At 35.9% G+C, this 27,508-nt stretch overlaps 1 protein-coding gene and 2 pseudogenes across 2 annotated transcripts in view; 1 reads left to right on the forward strand and 2 right to left on the reverse strand.

Moving 5' to 3' along the window:
• Nucleotides 1-27,508, reverse strand: part of LOC149557279 (tuliposide A-converting enzyme 1, chloroplastic pseudogene) — a 54,288-nt pseudogene that overhangs the window by 13,471 nt on the left and 13,309 nt on the right. The window lies entirely within an intron of this gene.
• LOC149557280 (aspartyl protease family protein 2-like) lies at nucleotides 2,467-3,515 on the reverse strand. Its single transcript, XM_089830183.1, has 2 exons — nucleotides 3,439-3,515; nucleotides 2,467-3,346 (listed from the first exon to the last, which is right to left on the reverse strand). The coding sequence occupies exons 1-2, from the start codon at nucleotides 3,513-3,515 to the stop codon at nucleotides 2,467-2,469; spliced, it is 957 nt and encodes a 318-aa protein (XP_089686309.1).
• LOC149557281 (ruBisCO large subunit-binding protein subunit beta, chloroplastic pseudogene) lies at nucleotides 5,467-7,243 on the forward strand (annotated as a pseudogene).

Here is a 27,508-nt window from a genome sequence, read left to right on the forward strand (position 1 = left end):
ACTCATAGCTCATAATCATTAGATGATGTTTGAACATGTATGCGTATCAAGTGTTTGAAGAAATTCCCATGTAAACTGTGCTACATTTGATCAAGAAGATGTCAAAGTTCACAAAGGGCCAAATTAAGGTTATATCATCAATGGGGAAAAAGAGCAGCAACAAATCTTATCTATTGAACCATTTGTCAGGATCTTTGTTTGATGTTGTAGGGGGTAGGTGCATAGATGGTATCTGGATGAACTCTTATCGCCAATGATGCAAAAAATGTTCCCAGACACAACATGTGCCTATACGTGCTCTTAGACTTTGAAGGTCTTGGATGTAATGAGCGAAGTGAGCAAGAGGATATGCTTATATGTCTATTCTCAATGCGGTAGGGAGAAACATCACCATTTTCAACAAAGAGGATTTCTCATTTTGATAAGGACATAGAGTATTCTTTTAGCCACTTTTAGAGCATGACTAGTCTACTCATGAAGGATAATAAGCTATTCAAAGATTGATGCTCTGGCTCCTTACAATAGATCTGAGTACTATTAGCAGAGCTTAACCAAAGATTGGTCTCGCACTGATAGTAAGCATGTGGGCTTTTTAGTAGAGATTATAAGGAGAAATATTCAGTCTGTTGTCTCAACGGGATGCCTCTCTATAATAGATACAAATAAATTATAGAAGCTTATACATTTTGATACACAAGAAGAGGGTCCTAATTTACCTCTTGTGGTGGAGGCTTTTTCACTCGACCTTCTAGATTCAAACCTGTTTCTGACTCCTTCTAAGAATGATGACTTGTGGTTTTCAATGTTTGAGAAGTTTCTAGAGGCAATAATGGAGAGAAGGCATGATAGAGTTTTGTAAAAATGATTGGTTCTATGGAAGAATGATCGAGACATATGGTTTGTTGATTAGGGAGATTTTTTTCCAAGATCTCATAAAGTGATGAAGCTCATCTAATCTACATAAACTTTAACCAAGAATTTGGGGTGATACATCTATGGCCGTGTAAATGAGAAGGTTAAAATTGAGAATAAAGCACATGCTAGATTCAAATCTTTTTCAAAGCTCATGGATAGAGAAACGAAGCCAAGCTCATTCATGGCATGACTACCTCGTATCGCATTCAACTATTCAGGTGATGAAGTGATGAAAGGTCGAAGGAGAAGAAAGCTTAGTTGCTGGCATAACCTACAGATCAAAGGACAAGTTCAGGGAATATCAATGGGCATAGTTAAAAGTTAGAAGTATATTTGTCTAAAGTTGTCTTAAAATTTTATTTATATATTTTGTAAAAAAGGTCAACTTTAGAGTTATCTCTGGTTTTGGTTTTTCTAATTGTAGTTAAGCTTCAAGGGTTAGAGTTGGTTACAAACCATCTTCAAGTAGTCCAAACTCTAACTTTTTGGGTAGTTATGAACCCAAAAAGTTGGTTATTCTAGATTGGCTATAAATTCCTTAAAATCAATGTAAAAAGGGACTTTTTTTTTTGGACTTGGATACAGGGAACACTTATGCTCTGATAACAAAGCAATTTTTGGAAAGTGTGTACAATTGTTGTTTTTGTAATCAATTATTTCTTACTTTCTTGGTGCAAAGAAATAAAAGAAGTACATTTGGGCATTCTCTTTCTAAGAGTCTAAATTGTTGAGGTGTTGATTCATTTATGAGTATTTTCATGGTATGGTGTGAGTATTCATGAATGGTCGAATTAGCATTGTGTTGGTGAAAGTTCTCAAGCATAGTCCTTGATTGCTCTCATTAATAGTTACATCATTGTTATGAAAATGTTGAAGGCATGTGGTGCATTCGCTATCAATGGTTTTCCTTCCTATTTTCTAAGTTCTTCTTATCTTTATTGAAAAATTCAAAATTTCATCTTACAAGGGAGCTGCCCCTCTAAACGCAGAGGAAGGCCGGATATCAAGGGCCTATCCAACTGTTGTGAACGGTTTGCCACACACATTCCATTGGGCAAATTCTACCGTGACAAATATGTTTACCAACAATATTGTTATTTAAATTAGAACTGTCATATGCCTGTCAAATTTATCCAAAAAAGCCCACTGTAAAAGCCTCTTGGCTTAAAAATAGAATTTGTATATTAATGAAAATTAGAAATTATGACAATTCTCATTATTATAAAATTTATCAAAATATTAAATTTAAAGTTGATTAACCAATTTAAGATTTATTATAAGAATGAAACTTAATTGAAACATACACATCAAAATCAACCAAACTTACAAATATACATCACATTTTAGATCAAATTTACAACTGTAATATTACCAATCTTATAAAATTTGAATGATTTACCTTAAACAGATTAATATGAAATCGTTACTACAGTAACTCTAAAACAATTAGAACAACAAACTCTATTATGTAATAAGTACTCGCAACATTGAAATAATAATAGTACTTTATTAAGAAAACCGCAGCCTTAGTTACGGATGTAACCTCATGATCTAACGAGCTTTACAGGTCTCAGGAACGATACCAAGTCGAGAAGCAGCAATGTCATAGACCACTCGGAAGTTGCGCTGCTGATAACTCCCAAAAATGGATAATCCCGAATCGGAGGAGGTCGGAGGTGAAGCGAAAGCCAGGCATGCCACCGACCCCTCCTCGTTTGCGGGAAACAAATAATTATCAGCGGGAAGAGGCACGTCCACATTGTTATCAAAATGCAACGTGATCTGCGGCACCGCGATTCCTTCAGAAGGAATGTTGAAGCACGCATCGAATATCGAGTACCGCGTAGCTCGAGTGACATTGGACAGTTGGCGGACGAAAGAGTCTCTCACAGAAGCGTATGCGAGCTCCACCAGCCAAGTGATGAAAGTTCCCGAGTCTATAATTGTCCCTTCTCCGGTCGACTCGTCCATCGCAGGCAAGCTCACGCGGAGGTCTTCTCCAACGGAGACTCCATTCAATCCCACGTAATAGAACGAAGGGTTTTCTGCGTTTGTCAGCAGGGACGTCAAGTACAAGCCAGGGGAAGAAAGGGCCAATTTGCCGAGTTGAAGGTAGCTCGTGGATGCAGACGAGGGGAGGCAATAAGCGAAGGTTTTGTCGAACAGATCGGCCGTCTGTGAAACAAACGAGAGCGAGTCCCTACCGAACCTGACCAAACCGGGAACGGAGGTGATAAGCCCCGTCCGAGATTCCGAGCAGCCGAAAATAAAATCCGCCATCTTTTGTGAAGCGACGGCCAGTGTGTCCGTGGAGATATCCTGGATGACCTGTGAGCCGTTGCCGTAGGTCTGTGTGAAGCTGCAGTTGTAATCCCCACAGTTTGGGCTGCTGCCGAGCGCCTGACACGTGTCGGAAGAGCAAGCGAGGTAACTGAAGACGAAGAAGCAAATGGGACTAAGGTGACCCCCTCATGGTGCCTGAAGATCCTCAACTTGACATTGTAGGTGAGACAATTTTTTTACATGACTCCTTGGCCAGCCCAAAAATGGTTGTCTCTTTTTGGGGTCAAACCCACTGATAAGTCTTCTTTCTCACCCATCACCTGCTCAAAGGATTTTCAACATCAAAAGTATGAAATCCACATTCCTAATGCCCTGGTGAAGCATTCAATTTCTTTGATGGAACATATGCTTGTAGAATTTTTTTTGGGGCACACACCAAAAATTAAAATGGTTCAAACTACAGTGAAAGGAAAATGAAGGATTAAGGGGCAAGTTGATTTTGCCTTCGTTTAGTTTCACCAACAAGGAAGATTTTGAATATGCTCTTTGTGGTGGTCCATAATCCAAACCTTAAATCCTCACCATAATTCAAACCATAACTATAACCCTCACCTTAAACCTAATCCTAATCCTAAGTATCATGACTAACCATATCATGAACCCTAATTGTACCCATATTGTGTAAATTCGCACTATAACCATAATCACAATCCTAAACATAATCCTAATCCTAATCCTAATCTTAATCCTAACTATACAAGTGACACCCTAATCTAAAACCTAACCCCAAAATATTATGTAAACCCTCACATTGAGCATGATTATAACCATAACCCTAAACTCTAAATAAAATCATAATCCTCATTCTAACCTCAACCCTAACACTATGTCATAGCCTAAATATGACCATGACACTAAGTCCAACCCTAACTATTTATCTAACCTAGGGGTGACATTACACCTAACTATATTACTAACAAAAAGTCTAATAATGTTGCAAACGATGGCCTTAACCATAAACCCTAATCATAATCCTAACTATCACCTTAGCCATGCCCAAAACCCTAGCCCTAATCATTAAGTGAACAATAATTGTAACCATAATCATACTCCTAACCCATAACCTCCCCACAATATAAATTGTCACCTTGACAATAAATCATAACCCTTAATCTAGTCACACTTCAAACCCTTTCCCTAACCATTATGTAAACCATAATCTCAATCCTAACCCTAAACCCTAGCTATATTCCTAACAAAAATTGTAACCTTGATCCTAATATTAACCCAAATCCTCACCATAGACCTAAACTTTATGTAAATTCTAACATTCACCATAATTATAAGAATAACCCTTAACTCTTACCCTACCCATTAATCTAACCCTAATTATAACCCACACATCTAGCCATAGCCTAAACCTTAACACTAACAATTATGTAAACCCTAACTAGAAATATAATATGAACTCTAATCCTAATCCTAACCCTTATCCAAACTCTAACCTTAGCCCTAAATTTATGTAAATCATAACCCTGATCATAATTATAACAATAACCATAATGGCTAATCCAAACCATAATCCTAACCCTAACCCTTAAAAACAAAAGTTAAAGCATAACCCTAATTCTAACACTAACACTAACTATAACCCTAAGTTTAACTATTTTTTTAATCTAAGAATGATGCTAAGCCTAACTATGTCACTAAATCAAGTGCTAACTATCACGTAAATTGTAACAATGACCTAAAACTTTAATTTAATCTTAATCTCACCTTTAGGTATTTACTACATGATAAAAAAAGTAGAATCTAATCAATGTCTTACGCTACCATTACTAATTGATCTACATATTCTCGATATTTAAAATATAAAATATAAAATATATATTAACTATTTTTTAAAACCTTAAATTAAAGGTATGTCCATTACTAAAAACTAATAGGCTTGTATTCTATAAATCAAAATTATAACCATCCATTCTCCATGATATTTGGACACCCCTTAAAGAGAGGGCAAATAATCTTGTTAAATGAATGAATTTCCATCTTTTTAAATCTAGCATATGTGCACTTATATATTATTTAGCAAATCTTATCTAGAAGATGCTTTATTATGGGCCACTCTTAAACCTCACACACTAAGGAAGAAATTAAGCTTGAAAAATAAGTTAAATTTGACTATGTAATACTTTTAGTCTAGAAATTTTAATATGTGATGTTTAAATTGTTCATTTATTATATGACTAAATAGTCACAAGTGAGAAAATGAGGAAGTGTGGGCCTTGTTAGAAATGTACATTTGTGAACACTTGATAGTGTATGTTCAAGGTCAAACACATATTTGTTCACCTACCTGTTAGCAAAATTAGTTTATTTTGGATAGTCACATTTCTTGTGATGGTCTGCAGAGTAATATCTACAATCACAGTCCCACTAAAGCTTTCTTCTTTTTCGTACGTATATTTGAGCTTCTAGACATTGTTAAAATAAATGACAGACAAGCATATTCTAGTGGCCAAATTTAATTTACATTAGATAGATTTAATAATTTTATTGACTAGATTATTTTCTCATTTTTTTTTTTAATGCCTATATTGATTGCATTGATTTATTTATTTATTTTTAAATGTTAAATTTTTTTTTTGTGTTTTTAGATTATAGTGACATTTTGGATGACATTATGCTTCTTATAATATATGGAGTAGGATTTTTATGTGTAGTGTGTAGATTTTAGTGATTCTTATAAATCTTCTTTTATCACCTCTTCTAACCAATTTCTTAGAACTAACTTCATGTTACACATCATCCTTTAAAAAATCTTATGAAAGTTAAGTAACAATACAAAAATATATACATAGCTTATTATAAAAATATTTAGCAATATTCTTTTTTCTCACATAAAATAGTAGTGTGAAGACCCAAAAAAAGATACATTTTAAAGTGTTTAAAAGATAGAAATATTATAAAATCAACTTAAAGACCATAATATCAAGTTAAGAAATTATAGAAATATATTCACTAACTAAAATAGTTCAATATGTGAAATAAGCAATTGTTGTCCCTAACTCAAATGTCATTTAGTGAAAAATAATTAATAGAAATATTGAAAAAAAATATCATTATTATTTTAATATAATGATAAGTAAAAATTTTCTATGAATCACTAAATAATAACAACAATAAAATTGTTGTGAACAGGCTGCGAGTTGGCTTAAAGATTGTTGCTTTGAAGGCTCCTAGGTTTGGAGAAAGGAAAAGCCAATATTTGGATTACATTGCCATGTTGACAGGAGGTACTATCATTAGAGATGAACTGGGACTGACCCTTGACAAAGTTGGGAATGAGGTTTTGGGAACTACCGCCAAGGTAGTACTGATGAAAGATACAACAACAATTGTTGGTGATGGAAGCACTCAGGAGGCTATTAAGAAAAGGGTTGCTCAAATTAAGAACTTGATTGAGGTTGCAGAACAAGACTATCAGAAAAAAAAATTGAATGAAAGAATTGCTAAACTATCCAGGGGAGTTGCAGTTATATAGGTAGGTGCACAGACAGAGACAGAGTTGAAGAAAAAGAAGCTAAGAGTGGAGGATGCCTTGAATGCAACAAAGGAAATTGTTGAGGAAGGTATTGTTGTTGGTGGAGGGTGTGCTCTCTTGAGGCTTGCTTCAAAGGTGGATGCTATTAGAGAGACACTTGAAAATGATGAGCAGAAGGTTGGTGCAGGCATCGTCAAACGAGCTTTGACCTACCTTGTGAAATTAATTGCAAAGAATGCTGGGGTAAATGGAAGTGTTGTGGTTGAAAAGGTTCTTTCCAATGATAATCCCAAATATGGATGCAATGCTACTATTGGAAATTATGAAGATTTGATGGCTGCAGGAATAATTGATCCAACTAAGGTGGTGAGATGTTGCTTGGAGCATGCAACATCAGTGGCAAAGACATTTTAAACATCTGATGTTGTGGTTGCTGACATCAACGAACCAGAGCCGGCTATTGGGACTCAAAATTTAAGCCTCGATTTTGAGCACCATTAAGAAAATTAAGCCCTATAAGCGCTCTTTAATGCATATGTACCCGATTGTACTTTTGAGGCCCATGAGGTGTTTAATGTTTCTAACACCATTCATTTAGTATATCCACTCAGTCCATGTAGTTAAGTTGTTGTTCTGAGCCATTTTGTGAAGTCTTGTTTTGAGTAATTGTCAAATCTTCATTTTCACCTAAGTGTCAAACAGTGACAAGAGGCTGTGTTTGTCATTGAATATCTCGCACCCAATAACATTTCATGACTCACCTCTTTGGGAGTATTTAGTGTCCATACTAGAGAGCCTATGTTTCATATTTCAAGTTGTTTTGAATCTGTTTGACTAGTTTTGAATCCCTCAAAGTTGGCCATTCATTGTTGTCATGTTGATGCACAATGTTCAGAATTCTAGGAAGCCCTATTTGACTTGTTATAACTTTGACCGAATTGACCAAAATGTTGAAATTTCTTTTTCATTGCATTTAAGAGGTCATAGACTTATTACATTTCAATTTTGAGCTTATGATGAATCCGTTTGATCAGTTTTCAAATGTGAATCCAAATACAATTTCTAGCCTTTTACTGGTGTTAGCATTTGCAGATTTGTCAGAACCCCTATTTGTGATGTCATAACATGAAATCTGTGATAGGTGAGATTGAATGGATTGTACCACTATGTTGTACTCTAAAAATATTTCAAGTGTGCCAGTTTTTAAGTCTTGGTGAATCCATATGCACACTTTTCTAGGTCAATTCCGTTTGCAAAAAATATTTTCTATCAGTGTTTCCAGTTTGCAAAATCTGCATAGCCCACTTTGATCGCTCGCCAAACGCGTCTAGTTATTTTTCATGAGCCCAAATTGTGGATTTATACTCTCCTTGTGATAGTGAACTAACGCCCCAATTTTCATGCCCCCAAGTGTCAATTTGCCCAGTTTTCAAAGCCAAATCTGAACCCAATTTATTGTTTTCTAACTTATTTTCTTGCAGGCAGTTCTAAGAGGTCCACTTTGACGGTCAATATCTTTTGACCCTGAATTTTTCATGAGACGAGATTCGACATGGTAAAATTATGTGGAACAAAGAATCAACGTGCCAGTTTTTAGAGCCTGATCAGGTGTTTTAGTCAGTTTTTTAAGGCCGGTCAAAGGACCCTTTGGCATTAAATTGACAATTTACAAAATGGTGGTAAAATAAGTTTTGAATGATTGCTCAGCGCTTGAATGTGTTTTGAAACAGTACGAGGTGACCAGTGGATCAGTTTGATGGTTTAGGTGTTTGAAAATAATATTTTTTTAGCTGGACCCACCTTGGGGCTCGATTAAAGTCCATTTGATTGATAAGGCATGCTCGAGTTTTCAAAGTGACTAAAATGGGTTAGAATGATTTTGATTTATTAAAATGTTGCAATGCAAAGGCAATATCAATGATCTTGAGTGTTCATCAGTGTTTAAAGTGAAGCCAGATCTTACTTGAGTACTCAAGGGCAATCTTTCTTTGTCAAGAGCCTATTGGGTGAGTGAGCACTTACTTGCATGGAATCTAAATGTAGAACAAGTTTAATTGCAACTATTTGCGAGAAAAAATGCCAAATTGAATACTACTTCTGAAGGGATAAAAAAAAGAGGGCTGGGTGATTCAACTTGAAAAAGAATATGGCAGCCAATAGAAGAATTGTGCTTGGAGAAGTCTCATTTTTCTAAGTGCCAAAAGGAAAGATTACATGTGATATAGCTTGGGGACATTAGATGAAGGAGAATGATATACATTAGTTCCAGATCTAGGAAATAAAATGGAGGACTTCTCAGTAGGAAGAAAACTTACAAATCTATGGCAGTAGCTAATGAATAAATGTAAAACTTCATAAATGTTTAGGTGTCAACAAACTCATTATTCTAACAAAAAAATCAAATACCATTTGTAAGGAGGGAACAAAGTTTTAATGAGAAGGAAGGCTTAATGAGGAAATGGTTATGATGGTGGCTATATTACAAACTAAGAAGAAATATGACAACCTCCTTTTCATGCAAGGTCTGAAATGGGACAAGTGCTAGCTAAAGTTAAACAGAGGCCTATGCAAAATCCATTAAAATATACTTGAAAGGAAGTATGACAAATATTAATGTGGTTCTAAATAATAAACAACCATTTTAAAAGTGGATTGTTTCATCTAGATTGGGTGAGGATATAAAGCTTTGCCAGAGATTGCGTTGTGAATATAGGTGGATTAAATGTGAGGGGGATTTTTTCAACACAAGAAGAGCCTCTAAATTGAAAGTATAGGGGAAGCTACAAGTTCTTGACCTTAACATTGATGCAAGGGAGATAGACTCTACATGTGTTTTCCTTTCAAATATTGCTTAGCATAACTACATAAATCCTACACTAAATAATCCTACAAGAAACTCTTCATTGAAAAGTATAAGCATTTCCAAAAAACCAAGGTATTGTAAGGCAAATATAATAGAAGATGCCAATGCACAAAGGAAATGAATGATGAGAAATCCGCAGAAAAGTAAGAGGAGAGTCAAGGGAGCTTAGTTGAGAGGAGGTAGCACATGAGAGAAGTCCATGCATTGGACAAAGGTGGAGCCTGCAATGAAGCCCCAGCTTTTCAAAGGACACCCCATGGCAAAACCAAAGACTCACGCCAAGAGAATGGTGCCATAACAGACTCAGAGTGTAGACAGGGGAAAGCATCCCATCTTGAGAGGAACCTGCATGTGCATGAGGGACTTAAAATGTTGGAAGAGGTAGACTATAAAAAAATAGTTTGCAAGAAGACAAAGGGTACCTACGCAGGCATTGATAAAGAGGCCCACGTCCACGTATAGAAAGATCCACATAAGGATGTGGATTTCTCACCTTCACACCCAACACAGGATAGATAGCATTGGAATAAGGAGGAGAGTTTAACATAGAGGGAGCCAGGCCCATGACATGGGAAAGAAGATGGCCACTTATCAAAGGAGCTCACGTAAACAAAATGGAGGCAGGAACAATGAGAAGGGTGCAAATGCAATCTTTATTGTTCCGTCTCAGCTTGTATGTGAATAATATGGTTTTTCGCTTGCAATTCCACCCAATGCCATTTAAAATTTTGATGTGGAATTTCTCTCTTGGTCCAGTGTGAAAGATATTTGCAAAGATGGAGGTATTTTCAAGAATCATAAAGGAAAGGGAGTAAAACAAAAAGGACAAATTAGGAAGAGAAGAAACAATTCAAACCTTTTATCCCACATTCACCAAGTGGGGAGTTTTAAGGGGTTTAAATAAAATTTGACATGGATTGTAAAATGTCTAAAGACAAAGAGTTTTGAAAAGCCATTTGCATGTAGGGCCCTCATGACCAATTTGGACGTGAATGCTAGTTGGAGGTCATTAGAGACAAACTTTTAGACAAAATGATGCATGTGATGACATGGCACCAAAGACGAAGATGGCATGAGATGGTTCCACGTGTCAAGATCGGAGGGTTGGTGTATGTCCGCAAGATGGAAGTGCTCACCAATTAAATAATGCAGGTATGTGGGCGTGTGCCATGTGGTAGTGGGGTGGCAATCGACCGTAGGTTCATATGCGAATAACAGGATCGTGACACATGTCCTCATCCAATGGTTTGTGCATTTCCACAAAAGAAAGATGCTCACCAGATAAGGAGTGCGAGTATGCGAGACGCTGACACGTGTTAGCGGGCCCCACTTAGGTGATGATGTGGTGACTTGGTGGGCCAAGTGACACATGTCCTCATCCAATGGTTTGCGCATTTCCACAAAAGAAAGACACTTACCAGATAAGGAATGTGGGTATGAAGGACGTTAACACGTGTTAGCGGGCCGCGCTTAGGTGATGATGTGGTGACTTGGTGAGCCAATCAAAGGTTGCCATGTGGCAGTCCGATCAAACCAAGTTTGACCTGAGGTCCAAGGTTGAGAGAAAATGAGATATTTTTAAAAATGATTTAAAATTATTTTTCTCACAAAGTATGCACATTCAAAGATTTTTAAATCCAAAAGGACTTTTAAAAATTTTTGAATTAAGTGTTGCAGACTTGAGTCATATAGCAGAGGGGGTACATTTTTTCAAATTGACTTTCAAGGGGTTTCTTGTAGGCTAACATAGCAATGTTATATATTGCTAAAATCAGGAGAAGATGAACTTTTCAATTGTGAGGTTAGTTTTTACACAAGAAGCAGTCTATTCAAGATACAAGAGGTTTTGTTCCAGATTCATAATTTGCAACTGTATTATGGTTTTGAAGTTCAAAACTGATTTCTGGCATGGCAATGACTTGAATGTGGGTAAAAGATAGTGAAAATATAGTTGGGGTCAAATTTGGTCACATTCAAATTAGTTAACCCAAAGTTTTTACTAGAATTTTCATGATGCAATTTAGATTTTTTGTGACACAATTTTTCATCATTTCAACAAAGATATTTTCAAATCAGTTACAGGATGATGATGAAAACCATATCAGATCAGATGGGTAGAAAGAAGAGAGAGGTTATTCAGTTGCAGAAGATGGAATTTCAAGTGGACACATGTCAGGCATAAATTAGAACTGGGAATTCATCCTCTTCTATATCTTTCTTTCTTTCATCAATTGTAAGGGTTCTAGTCTTTGGAGAGAAAAACCACTCACTGCTGTGATACCAAGTTTTGGTTCCAGTTTTGATGTGTTCCCATACTATGACACCATTCTTTTAGCATAATTCTGTTTTATGAACAACAGTAATGAAGATAGTACAACTAGTTCAGATCTGTTACGTGTTTTCTATGTTTTGATTGCATGCATATGAATGTATTATTTCAAGGAAATTAATACAAAGAATAGCAGGTTGAGTTTCACCTTGAATCTTGTCTCCTTTATCAATGATCTTTAATGTTTTATGATCTTTGAACAAAGAGCCTAGGTCATAGTTGTAGTGCCTTAAGGTTGTATGTTGTTTCATTGTTGTTTATAACTCAAAGGATTATGTAAATGCTTTAGAGAAATCAACAGGGTTGCAAGTTTACTGATGAGGATATCATGTAAGAATGAGATTTAGATTGAACATAGATGTCTATTTAAAAGGTGAATGGATAGATCAAATATCTAAAGATACGAATATGTCTCAAGTACATGTATGTATGTATTTGATTCATAGAATTGCCCAATGGATTAGGCACTGGTCAATTATAGGATCACTTGTTCATGCTGCTGCATATTAGGGGTTTTGTTGAATTCAACATCATTTATCAAATGTTCTTCCCTTTCATGTTGAAGAGCTGAAAAGTCTAACCCTCACTCAGCTTATGAAGTTCATAGATTTCCATCTAGCTTCTGTAGATCTATGTTATTGCATGAGTTATTAGGTGATAAAGGGGTTTTCATCTATAGTAAATAGGTTTAGATTTATGTTTTAATTGCACTAGTACCATATATTAGAACCTCAAAGTTAACCCGCCTAGGTCTTGCAGAGCCTGAAGTGAAGAAGGAGTTATGCCTTATTCTTGGCCCAAGATTGTAGTCAAGTGTATCTATCATAGGAATTTGCTAGCCTTAGATGCATTCATCTAGTTTCCTGGTCATTTTCAAAACTTTTAAATCAAGAGCCAACATCAGCTATGCCTATTAGAAATCCTATGGATAATTTAGGTTATGGTTACTAGGGAGAAATTTGAATAAGACAAACCAAGTTTTTGCTCTTGCTTGGAGATAAGCACTGGTGGAGGCTTGTTAATTGCAGAGGCTAATTAAATGTACACAAAAGTTTCATAGCTTTATTGTCTCAGCCAAAAAGTGTTCAAATTTGGCTAGAAGTTTGGCTTTTTCTGAAGACAAGAATTATAGTGACATTTGCAATTATTTGGCAGGATATTTTCTTGTGGAAGAGAGCATGTATAAACTGGTTGTTGAATAATGCAATTATGAAATGTTATTTTTTGGTAAGTTGGGCTTTACATATTGGCTAGGTCTACCAAGCTATTCTGGAAGATGAGACTTGATGGTTACAAAGGGCAAAGAGATTAATAGTGCAAGAACAAATTAGATATCCCAGTTGAGGACTACTTGACATCTAATGTGTGTACAGAATGTGTTGCTTCAATTACTGATCATCATTTTGTTGATCTCTATCGACGACATATTTCTCCTTTTGTGAAACACATAATCTAGTGCTTGTTGATGTGGCAGTGCTCTTGCTTTATGTTTGCTTCTCAAGTATGTTCAAAAATCTTTTGTGAACAACTTCACACTCCTTCACAATCATTAAGCTCACCTCAAGGGCCTTTGCAATTGACAAGGCAGTCTTCTGGTGCTAGGGGGACTTCTACAGATGGTGGTAGAGAGGGAAGTAGGCATTGGAAAATCAAAGAGTTCTAGTTGGAAAGGCGAAGAAAATTCTCAAAATGGCGAGGTTTTTGGCTGGCTGAATGATTTAGGAGTCTAAGGTCTTATGATGAGTTTGACATTTTGTATGGAATCTCCTGGCATTTTTGTATTCTGTGAGGATTTTGGGTTTTCTTTCAGCTTCTTTCCCGAATGAACCCTTGAACCTATTTTTATTTTAATAATATATATAGTGGCTCTGTCCATTTAAAAAAAAATTAAAAAATAAAGCTTGCAATGTTAATCTTGAAAGAATAAAGTAGTTGCAAATTATGGCTATATTTTCTTGCTAAATACTAAAACTATTATTATCTAAAATATTATGAATTTATATTGTCTCTTTAACAAATTGAATAAGTTTTCAATAATATGTTATTTTTATTGTTTAGAGGATATTGAAAGCCTGAAACCAAACTTATTGGAAGAGAATTTCATTAATTTTCATTATTAATTTTAATTTTAAAAAACCATTAACTTTTATATATACAATTATTTCTAAATTTCAAATAGATGAAAGTATATAAATAAGTTTTTCTTTTGTGTCTACTTTTTTTCTAAAACTCATTTAAAAAGATGTATGAACTTTTGATAAAATCTAAAAATTTAAAATGAACTTTTAACAAAAGCTAATTTGCAAATCAAATAAAATCATTTAAAATTACTATTTAACATGTATATAACTCTTAATGTAAAATTTTTGAAAATATTTTTATATATTAATTTTAAATTTTTTGTCATTTGACTAATTTTTACTCTATAATAAAAACTATGATTATCCATACCCACCAAATTTGGACACTTAAAATAATGCAAATTAAATTGTGAAATGAATGAATGTTCAAATCAAACGATCCAAAATCCATCTTCAAGTTTTTTCCCATTCAAATTTGCGCACCAATTTTTTTTCCTTCAAACTCCCGTATCTTAAGGAAAAATCTAGACATGAGGATATTTTTGAAATATCATATTATTTATTACTTGTCATGCATGTTCAAGGTCAAAAGCATGTTTGCTCAGTTAATTGTCCCAAAAATTTATTAGTTCCTGCCTCCGACAGGATACTATTGCTTTTGTTCAGTGCCAATAGTATTTGAGAATTTTTCAAACATAAAGATTTCTTCTATAGTTTATAAATTTATATGCATTTTAAAAGTTTAAAATAGATAGTTATCTATTTTTCTATTAGTCGTTGGGAAAAAGGCAAGTAGAAAATTAAAATTTATTAACAAAAATTAGTAAAAACTATGCACCAAATGAGAAGCATCGGGAAGCTTCCTTCCCTGCATCCATCACATTGCTAGTGCCGCCATCACTACTACTCTCAACATACACTCCATTATAGCCAATAACCAATGACATTGGAGTCTTGGTATGGCCTTCCTTGATAGTGAATTTTATCAATTTGCCCTAGGTTAATAGTTCTATCTCCAAGTACAAGACAACATGATTTTATCTCTTCAGTGAATTCTCACTCTTTCACCCCTCGAGTCTACGATAAGAATTTTGAAGGTGTGCATGATCAAACCATAAATTCACATAGAAGAATGAAGAAATCAAACTAGATGACTTCATGTATCGATTTTCTTAAAATCAGCCTTGGCTCAATGATAATTCTTGCTGTAATTTAAAATCTTCGAAGTCAAAATACTAGCTCCATAAAATAGGAAAGACCACCTTCTTCTCTTTTCCCATCTATGACATCCTTATAATATAAGATTGTCCCATTTGTCACTACACCATTTCCTGTCAAACAGAGCAATCATCTACCTCACCCCTCAAATCTGATGAGCAGTAGAACCTCTCCCCTCCTCCAATTTTTAGAATGATTCTTGGGAACTGGACCATCAGAACCATAAACAACAGAGAATTTTTGATGGCAATAGGAGAATCAGTAGCAGTAGCATTCCCCAAATCCTTATCAAAAGCATCTGCAATATATAATAGGTTTTAAATCAATCTTCATACTGGTCAGCTTCACCCTAGCTTTACTTTTTCATACTAATTGAGATGTATATTTTATGAACTTTATCTTTAGCCTATATGTAATCATTGGATTTGATGTAGCCTAGTAATGTAATCCAAACTATTCATATGATGAAACCAAATAAGTTTTTCCCACAAGCTCTTATTATCAAAAAAATAATTGCAAGAGTACTTGTCCTTCTACATAGGATGTGTGATGTGCCATATGAAGATGTAAAATCAACTACTTCAGCTATCTGAAAGCTACTGGTTTTGGACAAGAGTAGATACCTACATACGAGAGATATACGTTATGTTAATACTGAAATATCTTGAGAGCTTGTGTTTTGAATCCACATTCAATGTTGTGGCATCTCTTTCAATTTTGAATTACAAAGTCATTCTTACTACAATCCATGTAACATAATTTTATTGCATTATTTTTCTTCTTTAGGATAAAAAAAATTTCTTCTTCTATAACTTTTTTCCATTTTTCCCATTTGAGAGATATTTTGAATTTTGGATGAGTGTGGATGCTCTCGAGGGATCGGGTTTGGCCTTAGATCCTTGCCCAGACCTGCTTCTCATTTTGACTATGACTGGGTTTACCCAAGGGAATGTCAACATCGTTCATCCTATTGGGGGATGTTGGTGGAGTCAATGGCTTTGCTAGTCGGCCAAGAGATTCAAACGAGCCAAACCAAGGCTCTGGGTTGGAAGGAAGTGGCCCTTGGTGAGAAGGAGGCTCTCATCCTGGTGGAAGCTCCCAAAGTGATTAGTAGTGATGAGGGAGTGGAAATTGTAGTTTAGGATAACTTGGTCGACAATGTGTCTGCCAATCTGCAACTTTGTCTCATTGATAGATTTGTTTCCTTCCGCCCATCGATTGAGATGGTCCAAAAGTGGGTGAGTCAAAGATGGAAGCTGAAGGGAAGTGTTATGGTCTCGACCATGTCAGGAGGCCTATTCTATTTTAAATTCAAGGCAGCAAAGGATATGACAATAGTGATGGTAGGCTTCTGGTCATATGGAAAGCATAGCTTGGTGGTGGCTAAATGGAATCTGACACTAGATTTGGAAAAAGAACTAAATAAGATGGCTCTGATCTAGGTCAAGTTACTAGGCCTTCCTCTTGAGTTCTAGGATGAAAGGATCTTGAAATCCATTGGGGATTCCTTTGGGCACTTTGTGGTAGCAGATTTGGTTACTTTGTAGAGATCTCGATTGGTCTTTGCAAGGTTCAATGATAATGTGGCAATGGGTACTTCATTACCAGAGTCTATCATTCTGAGCTTGAAGTGGGGTAACAAGATTCAACCCATTTTTTATGAGAATGCAAGTGTGTTTTGTTAGAAATGCTTGTCTTTTAGGAATTTTTTTGTCGACTATAAGAAGTTAGATAGGATGGCTGAGAAGAAAATTAAGGGAGATGCTCTTGCTAAGGACTTAAGGGAAGTGGACAAGCCTCTTAAGGGTGACAAGGAGGTGACTCTCTCTCTCTAAGGAGGGAACTTGAAGAAATGAATCCTCAGAAGGATAAGGATAAGGAGTTGACTCCCCCCTCTAGGAGGGTGCAGAGTGATAACCCTCAAAATGGGATAGGGAAGGTAAGAATGGAGGAGCTGGAGGGGATGTTTGGTTCACTCCGGGGGTCAGAGTTACTTTGCACACAGGGAGGGGAGACGAAGGGTTTTGAGGAAGAAGAAATTGATTATTTCCCCTTTTTACAAGGTATTGAGGAGCTTCTTAGTACCCCTTCAAGGAACCTAGTAATTGAGGAGGTCTTTCGAGGGGGCATCGACAAGGCTATGGAGAAGGGAGAGGTTGCAAGAGTACTTCATTGGAATGAGGAGGAGTTTCCAAATAAGATGGTGGATCTAGCCTCATTGGAAGATAAAGAAGAGAAGTGGTTAGCATAGAGAAGATAGAAAAGGGTTTCAAGGAAACCTGAAGTGATTGTGGATTTGAAGTTGGATCTAGGAAAGTTAGGTAAACAAACTAAGAAAGCCAAGTAGTTGGCTAGGGAGGTGGCAAGTGGCAAGCAGGCCACTTTGGAATCCTTAAAAAAAGGTGGGAAATGATTTTTCTATCTTGGAATATGAGGGGGTTGAACAACCCTCATAAGTAGTTTGTCCTCAAACATTAACTAGCAAACTAGAAAATCGATATTCAGCTCGTTTAGGAGGTTAAAATGTCTATGGTTAACTTGGTGAATATGGAAAGTTTTGTTTGGCCTAGGGAAAATTTTTGTTATAGTGAAGCAAAATGTGCTTTAGGAGGGGTGACTACCTTTTGGAACCCAGATGCTGGTAATGGTAGTCTAATCTATAGCTCAAAGTTCTATCTTATTACTAAGCATAGGATAGGTGATAAGAAATGGAATATTAATAATGTTTATGCCCCTAACACAAGAAATGCTAGACATAGCTTATGGGAGGAGCTGTCAGTTTTTATCTCTCAAAACAAGAATACCTTTTGTATGGGAGATTTCAACTCGCCCATGTACCCTTCCAAGAAAATTGGAGGAATGATTGATTTTGCTAATAGTATGAAGGATCTGGTTGAATTTATAAATAATAATGATCTTTTGGATATGGAGATGCATGGTGTGAAGTTTACATGGTCAAATAATAGAAAAGGGGTTGACTTGAACCAAGTCAAACTAGATAGACTTTTGGTCCTAACAGGGTGGGAAGGATTAACTTCATCCTCTCTTACAGGACTACCCAAGATGGTTTCGGATCACACCCCAATCCCTTTTAATTGGAAAGAAGATTCCTTGGGGGGCCCAAGACCTTTTAGATATGAAATTATATGGAAATCTCATCCTAATTTCATCTCTAGAGTGGCTGAGTGGTGGGGGATAAGAATAGAAGGGACAAAAATATATAGAATCTCTGTTAAACTAGACAATGTAAGGAGAAATGTTGTACCCTAGAAAAAAAGGTATTTCAGAACATTTTTAAGACCAAGGTGGAGGTGGAAGGGAAGTTAGTTGAACTCCCAAAAGCTATGGGGGAAGGCATACCAATGGATAACATGAACCAGGAAGAGGGGAAATATAGGAAAGTTTGGAAGGAAACTTTAAGTAGAGAGGAGATTTACTAGAAATAGAGATGAAGGGAGTTATGGCTTAAAGTGGGGTATAGGAACACTTCATTTTTTCATAGATCTACTTCAATCAATAGATGGAGAAACATTATTGATAGCATTAAAGATGGCAATAATGTGAAGCTAAACAAACTTGAAGAGATACGGAACTGGGTGATGACTTACTTTAGTAATTATTTGAAGGAAGAATAGAGGGACTTTAGAGAGGAGGATTGATGGTGGTTGATTAAGACTATGCCCTCGGTGATCTCAACTAAGGAGAATGAAGAGCTTGTGCAGATGGTGACTGAGGAGGAAGTCCATAGAGTTGTGTTTTCCATGAAAGCTTATAAATCCCTGGCTCCTAATGGTTTCCTGTTGGCGTTCTTTCAGAACTTTTGGGAGATTATCAAGCTAGATCTCCTTTGGGTGGCCTGTGACTTCTTTAGGACTGGGAAGCTTCTCAAATAGCTCAATAAAAATTTCATTGCTCTAATTCCCAAAGTGAAAGACTTGGAAGTTCTCTCTGACTTTAGACCAAGAATCCTTTGTAACACCAACTATAGGATTTTCTCTAAAATTATTTGGAATATGTTGAAGTCAATGCTACATAATTTTAGTGGGAAAACCCAGAATGGGTTTGTCCTAGGACGAAAAATCCTAGATGTGGCTATAACGACGAATGAAGTTTTGCACTATATGGAGAAAAGTGGTAATCCTAGTATGGCCTTGAAACTGGACATATTTAAAGCTTATGATAGGATTAATTGGACATTCATGTATAAAGTTATGGAAAGGATTGGCCTAAGTTAGAAGGTTATTAGAATGGTAAAATCAATGGTGGAAACTATTAACTATTCTTTGATGGTTAATGGTTCATCTTGGGGAAACTTGGGGGGGGGGAGAAGAGGTCTTAGGCAAGGTGACCCTATCTCTCCCTACCTATTTATTATGGTGGTTGAAGTTATGGGGAGAGCATTCATGAGAAAGTGGGAGGGGGGGGGGGGAAATAATCAAAGGGATTAAACTTGCATCCACTTTACCTCCTAAAGTGATCCAACAATTCATGGATGACACCTTCCTTAGTGGGGAGTCCTCAGTGTGTTAAGAAAGAACTTGGAAGTTGGTGCTAGAGATATATGCTATGAATGTAGGATAGAAGATCAATTTTGACAAAAGTAAAGTGTTCTTCTTTAATACCCCTCTAGACCTACAACAAAGGACTGTTAATATTCTAGCTTGTAATGTTGCCGAGTTACCAGATACTTATTTGGGTCTTCCTTTAACTATGAAAGAGGTTAGTATTAACTTCTAGAATAACATTTTGGAAAGAATGGAGAAAAAGCTGATTTGATGGAAAGGCAAAACTTTGAGTAGTGTAGGTAAACTACAACTTTTGATCTCCTCTCTCCAAGGATTACCAGTGTACTTCCTATCCCTATTTAAAATTACTCAATGTATGGCTAATAAATTGGAGAAAATTCAACATAACTTGCTTTGGTCTAAGGGAAGCGAGAAGATAAGATTAAACTTGGTCAATTGGGATATAGTCTATAAACCTAAGTATAGGGAAGGACTGGGAGTGAGGAAGATGACTGATCAGAATAATGTGTTTCTCCAAAAGATGGGGTGGAATCTAATGAAGGGAGATTCTAATTGGTGTAATATTATGAGAGCTAAGTACCTTGGTAATCTTAATTTCTGTCATTGTATGTGGAGAAATATCTTCCTATGGGCTCTAAAATTTGGGGTACAATCATGAGAAATAGAACCCTTTTGAATTAGGGAGTAAGGTGGCTTGTGGGGAATGGTAACTAGATCAATTTCTAGGAGGATCCATGGCTTATAGATAAACCTTTGTCAAAAAAAAAGTTTGGGTCTCTCTGATATAACCTCCAAGACATGGGGGATAGTATGGTTGCAAACTATATTGGCCTAAGAAGAAAATGGAAGAAGATGAGGTTGCAATAGAATGATTTGATAAGAAGGGCCTTGACTAATGAGCTGAATTCTTTGCTAGAAGAGTATAGGATCCTAGGAAGAGATAGGACTTATGAGTTCATTTGGAGGGCCACCTCAGCTGGGGAATTTTTGGTTAAATTTTCCTACAAGCTAATGTTTGATAAATCTCTTGAATCTAATGACTGGGGAAATGTTTGGTTTAACCATTTAATCCCAAAAATCAGCATTTTCTGGTGGACCACTATCCATGGGAAAATTCTCACTATTGACAACTTGAGGAAGAGGGGGTTCCAAATACCTAATAGATGATGTATGTGTAAGAGGGAGAAAGAGAGAATCAACCACCTATTTCTACATTGCAGCTCTATGTCTAAGGTGTGGGGGAAAATTCTTCAGATGTTAGAGGTGAATTGGGTGTTCAACAAGGATATGGGGCATTTGGTGAACTAGCAAGGCCCCTTCACCCACCCCTTCTTATCAATCTGTGGAAGATTATTTCCCCCCAAGTGTGTTGGGGTATTTGGAAGGAACAAAATAATAGGGTGTTTAGAAATGAGGAAAGGGAGGTGAAGGTCACTGTTGATATGGTCTTCAAATTGATAGTTGATAACATTAGATGGAACAATTGGAGAAAACCAGTGGTGCCCCCCTCTACCCTAGAGGTTAGAATTGTGAAGTGTTGGTCATTGATGGATGGGATTATGGAGATTGACAACTCTAATCTTATGGCTAGAAAGAGAACTTGATGGAAACCCCCGCCTGCTAACTGGGTCAAACTTAATTTCAATACTGCTGCCAGAAAGGAGGGATCAACAAGGAGAGGGATTATCAGGGACTATAAGGGAAGGATGTTGTTGTCTTATGCTGGTCCATTAGGGAAAGTTTCAAATAATTTTGTGGAAGTGATGGCTCTGTACTAGGGTATAAAGTTTGTCTTGAGTGTGGGATGGTGAGATGTGCAAGTTGAAGGTGATTCTAAAGTCATTATTGAGACTGTTAAAGACAATATGCGGGAGGGATGAGCTATCAAAAGTGTTATTGATGATATCAAGTACCTATTATCCACCCTTAATAGGTTTGATTTGAATCACATTTTTTGAGAGGGAAATAGTGCAGCTAATGATATGGCGGTGATTGGCTTAAAGCTAGAAGGGCTAAAAGGTTGGAGGAATTTGAACTCTCTGCCAAATTTTTTAGGGAGTTAGTGAATAAAGAAATAAATAATGATGAATCCTAGCTAGTTAATTTGTCTAATGTTGTTGACCTGACAGGGATGATATGTACTTGATGCTTATGTGGTAAGGAGAAAAGGCTTGGGTATAAGCAATAATTATAACTCATGGCCCGAAAATTGGAAGTTTGAAATGGGGGATTTTTTATTCATTTCCCTTTATGGATCATTGTAAGCCATGTAGAAGAAAGTTCTTTTTTTATAGATTTGTGGCATGTTGGGAATGATGGAAATGATTGGAGGAAAGATCGTGGTGATCGACACACGATCTTTCCACCAATTTGGCAGGATTCATTATTACTATTAATTATAATTATCATCTCTTTTTAAGGTTTTATCTTTCTAAGAGTGAAGTATTTTTTAGGGGCTGGGCTTTGAATAGAGAGAGAGGAGAGAAAACAATTATAGAGATGGGAGGTAACTTGATGCGCATTGAACTAGCTATGATCGATGATAGTGTGAGAAAGCTCGTGGTTTGGTACTTACTGAAGGAGGCAATTTTTTCTCATTCATGGAGGGTCTTAATGGTCACGATGAGAATTGTTCTATGCAATTTGCTAACTCATGGGAGAATCACAAAGTGACAATTAATGGTGTCTCATTTCATGTTCCAGAGGAGGTGATTTCTATGGCGAAAGGCTTGGCAATGAGGGGAAGAAAATGGCAAAAGGTGACATGGGTGACTAATGAAACAAGTCTGCAATGTTTCTTTGTGGAGAGCGAGGAACTAGTTCGGCATAGTGGGGGTTTCGTGAGGGAGAAACTGCCTGACCTGTTGAATGAGGTTTGTCTGATTCTGATGAAATATCTTACCCTAGAAGGAATGTATGGAGTTTTCTACTACTACCATTTTCCTCTTCTTAATCATTTCTGACACTGTGATTTTCTTTCACTTTCCTTCTTCTTGTTGCATGGTCTTGAGGATACTATTGTTGATATGAAAGATAAAATGAGTAGGGGGGTTAATTTTACTATTCTACACCAGGGTTTAATTTTTAGGTTGTATCAGTTTCACCTTGCCCTAGTCTCCCCTAGGATTGTGGAAGTTGATATCCCTGTTCACCCAAACCCCAAGCCCTAAATGGTCCCTCTTAGGATTATAGGTCTTAGAGCCCCTACCCCTCAGCCCTATCCTAGTGGGTCCCCAGTGAATCCCTCCCCTAGAGGGAAAAAATGAAAAGGTAAGGAGAAAATGTAGACAGAGTCAAAGGATGATGGGAGAAGGAGAAGGAGGAGGTCAGGGAGGTTGGCCAAGTCTTAGGCTAAGAGGAAGTTAAGGGAGGGAGCCTCGCAGGAGGAGTCAGATTCTAAGGATTCAGGCTGCCACAAAAGAAGAATGAAGGAGAAAACTATTAACTTTGGAGTGGGAGGTACGTAGGAGGTTGAAGAGGAGATTTTTGATTCCTCTAGGTTGAACTCGGGTAATGACAAGGAGAATAAGGAGGTGTTGCATGTCTTGGTGATGGTTGTTCCTAGGTGTGTGGACCTAACTAAAGATCAATTCCCCGAAATGGTGGACATTGTGCCTTCCCTCGTTATGATCTCCTCCCCTATTAAGGCAGGTTCCAAAAAGGCCACTAACCCCCTTATTGTGTAGGATACTCAGGCTGGCAGGGACGAACATTTGGGCAATTAAGATAAGGTTTGTAATGAGCTATGAGAGAGAATCCAGGTGCTGGAGGAAAGAATGGGACTGTTAAACAAGTTTACAGTTAAAGTCACTCATGCGGTGGCTACCAATCTATGCCTACTGAAGGATGCCAAAGGGGACCTACTCAAGGAGGACTCCAAGCTTCTTTTTGACTTCCTAGCAGAAGACTGGGCGAATGTCCTTCTAGGGAAGAAGGAGGTCAAGAAATTATAAGGGCTCCCCTCTTCTTTTATTTTTTGCATGCTGTTAATTCGTTAGTTTATTGACTTTTTCGGTTTTAAGGCTATCATGCCTTTGTTTTTGTTAAGTGACTTAGCTTGTTAACAGGCATTTTGTTTAAAGCATGTAATTACTTTTATAATTATAGTATAAACTTATGTTGCTTGTTAATAGGCATTTTTTTTTAAGCCTATAGTTACTATTATAATTATAGTATGGACTTTTGTTCTTGTTTTAGAGAGCTTTAGAGGTGGTTATGTTCTGATGGTTATCTGCTGGTAGTCATCCAACTTGTTTGTAATGGGCCAACCCCCTTTATTTGGTTTCTTTTATTTCAAAAACATAATTTTATTGCTAATATGTGGTAGTAGTTGCTCTGATTTTTAGGAAATACCAAGTCAGGTACTTTAAAACAACACCAATATTTATACATAATTATCTAAATCAGTTGTTCAACAATTCATAATGCTAGAGTTTGTTTATGTAATTTCATCATTGTTTATGAATTCAGACTACAACATAGATTATTTAAGAGCAAAGATCACTCGATTTTGTTGGCCTCTAATGCATTTATGACCCTTTAAAATTATTTGAGTTTAATTTTCTTGAACTAAAACTTACTGAACAAAATTGGAGGTTTTTAGTCTTGTTAGCTCAATAATATGCTTCATTTTGGTTTAATCTGGGACAATGAAGAAAGGTTCTAAATTTGTTTCAAACATATTTGTTAAGTATCCAAAGTTTCTATGAACTTGAAGTTTACATAGTAGTTTGTAGTTGGAAAGACCATTGTAGGCTCAAGTCTAGGGGTATAATTGTATCTTAATTGGATGTTAAAGTATTTAATGAGAACACATAATGATGCCTATCATGCCTTCTCTTTAGCCAGACTCAATTATAACTTGTGGTTAGCTCTTTTGGTCACTCAAGAGCTGATTGGCATTGCAAGTGGACCTATTTGAGGGGGCATGCTTGTCTACCAGCTTTTCTTAGCTAGGTCCTACTTGGGTTTCTTATTTTGGAGCATGTTGATCATAAGTTTTGTGGCTTAGAAATTTATAGAGTACATGGGAAGTTTATTGGCTATGAGACCTAATTTCAAACCACTGAAGAACCTTTGAAAGAAGATAACTCTTCATGAACTTTAGGAAGAGGAAGGAAACACTGGATTGAACTTTAACACTAAGGAAATGCCCTTAGAACTTTGGTAAAAATCAAAATGATCTTAAGAATTCTAGATCCAATAGCATATATAAAACATAAGCACAACCCTACAAAATAAGCATAGTTTTCCATAGTCCTTTCATTGTTGAAATGAGAACCAAGCAATAAGATACCATACAGATTACAATATTTAAATGATTTCTTGTGTGTATCCATAAACACTTAGAAGATAATGCAAATACTCTCCCATACTTCTCATTCATCTCTCTACTTCTAGTATCACTACAAATATGATATAATTCTAAGTATTCAACTATTCTTCAATTGAAAGAGTCTCAAACACAACTCAATTTTAGAAGCTTCGCAATTAGAATTATAAGAGTCATGACAATAATAACTACTCGCTTGACATATATTCTTCATATAATCATGATGAGCTTAATATTAGAAAAGCTTGGAATCAAGCATGATTGAGTGTTAAAATGATACAAACTTCACAAAAAATCAAAGTCTAGGCCAAGCATAACATTAACATAGTATTGGAAATAGCATATCGATGACCATCAAATTTAAACATGGTCTGACATTGTCTAGAATTTAGAGTCATTGTATTTGTGATAACATTTATGCCTCTCAGTGAATTGTTCAACAAAATTAATATTTTACAAGAAAATGCACCTTAAGAACTATTAGCTCAAAAGAAAGAACATTGGTGTTGAAACAGTATAGAAAGTGCTTGACATGAGAGGTCTGCAAGTGAGGGTGTTAGCCAATCTTGAAAACATGAATGTTGAAATGAAAGATATTGATGATCAAACACCTATGCCAGAGTTACAACATAATGTGAAGTTGATTTTAGATATTTGTAGATGTAATAAGTTACTATGAGAAACATCTTGGTTTCCTATTTTAAATACATTTCATAATAAGAAACTACATTTCATGCACCAATGTGAGCATTAGAATACAGAGTTTGTGTGTGCACATTATAATTCTGATACATTATTTCCTAGCATACCTTCATCGGATACCTGAATGGTGCAAATTTTGATTTTTAAACTTATAAATTTTGGGTTTTCTTTTCTTGATGAGAGACGGGTTTACAAAACATGGGTCAAGGATTTTGATCTAAAAGTTATACATACATAGTTGAATTGTGAGAACGATGTATGTCATAACTATGTTTACTTGTTATTTTCCACAATTAATAGAAGATAGGTTTGAATTGATGTGGAATGTGTATGTTTTTGGTGGTTTGAATGTGCAATGTGCATATGAATTGATTGAAGGTGGGAGAGGTGGTGCAGGAAGGGTTCCATTGGATTGGGTGACAAGGGTGATGATAGTAGTGGATGCAGCAAGAGGTATGGCTTATATCCACGAAGAATCCTTGAGCAAACTCAGCCATGGAAACATAAGATCTTTGGATGTCCTACTTAGTGATGAGATGGATGGATGCATATTTTCTTACACTTCATCTTCCTCTCACATTACAGGGTATAGAGTGTTGATGTATAGCATTAGTAGAGGTAATGAGAAAACTATGTTACGTGAAATTTGTTCATCAGGCTTATGCTTACATACGTATGTATGTACATACGCATGTATGTACATACGCACATACGTGCATACATACATACATGCATACATACATACATACATACATACATACATACATACATACATACATACATACATACATACATACATACATACATACATACATACATACATACATACATACATACATACATACATACATACATACATACATACATACATACATACATACATACATACATATATATATATATATATATATATATATATATATATATATATGTCTATATAATTAACGTAACATATGATTATCATAATTATCGACAGATATTATAATGCCAGACATTGTAATATGAACATCATCAGGAGACATTGAAATGTCTCTACTATTGGCAGACATGACAGAATGTATTATCAGGGCTCTTGTGTTTACCATTGATTACATGATTCATTGCATTTTTGTTTGTCTTAACTAAATTATGATTAGTTATGACTCCGTAGAGGTATGACCCTATGTGGCCAAAGGCCATGTAGAGTCATGTCTCTATGGGGCCATGCCATTTCACACTTATAAATATAAGTGTAGATTGATGGGTAAGATAATCAATACAGGGCATTACAGTCCCAACAATCTACACATTAATTTTGTAGGATAAATTCTCAGCATTCTTCTCTACACTATATTTTGTCATCTATTCGTATTATCAACAATATTTATTGGAAGATATTCTACATCTCAACAATTCAAGAATATTTACCATTTGAAGAACAATATTGTTCTACAATTATTCAAGTAAGAATATCTATTTTTATTCATATCTACTGTAATAGTTTTGTCTATCAAAGATCACCAAAACTAACATGGTATCAGAGCCATTCTAATAAGAAAATCTATTACTCAAAATTAGAATCTAAAGTCTTAGATTTATGTAAGTTAAGCTATACTCTTAAATCAAAATGGTGAATTGTGTAAGGCTAGAAGATAGGTTTGAGGGCGCATCAAATTTTTCATCATGGAAAATTCGAGTCATGATAATATTAAGAGAAATGGAATTAGAGGAGTATA

This window comes from Cupressus sempervirens, chromosome 5 (assembly GCF_028749045.1).
Source record: "Cupressus sempervirens isolate cs-2001-9-10 chromosome 5, ASM2874904v1, whole genome shotgun sequence".
Lineage (NCBI taxonomy): Eukaryota > Viridiplantae > Streptophyta > Pinopsida > Cupressales > Cupressaceae > Cupressus > Cupressus sempervirens.

Excerpts from the sequence above, each read along its gene's own strand:
- LOC149557280 (XM_089830183.1), bottom strand. The coding sequence starts at position 3,515 with ATGGGTGAGAAAGAAGACTTATCAGTGGGTTTGACCCCAAAAAGAGAC. Across the intron at positions 3,347-3,438 it reads TGGGCTGGCCAAGGAGTCAT|TTACCTCGCTTGCTCTTCCG; the intron begins GTAAAAAAATTG and ends CTTCGTCTTCAG.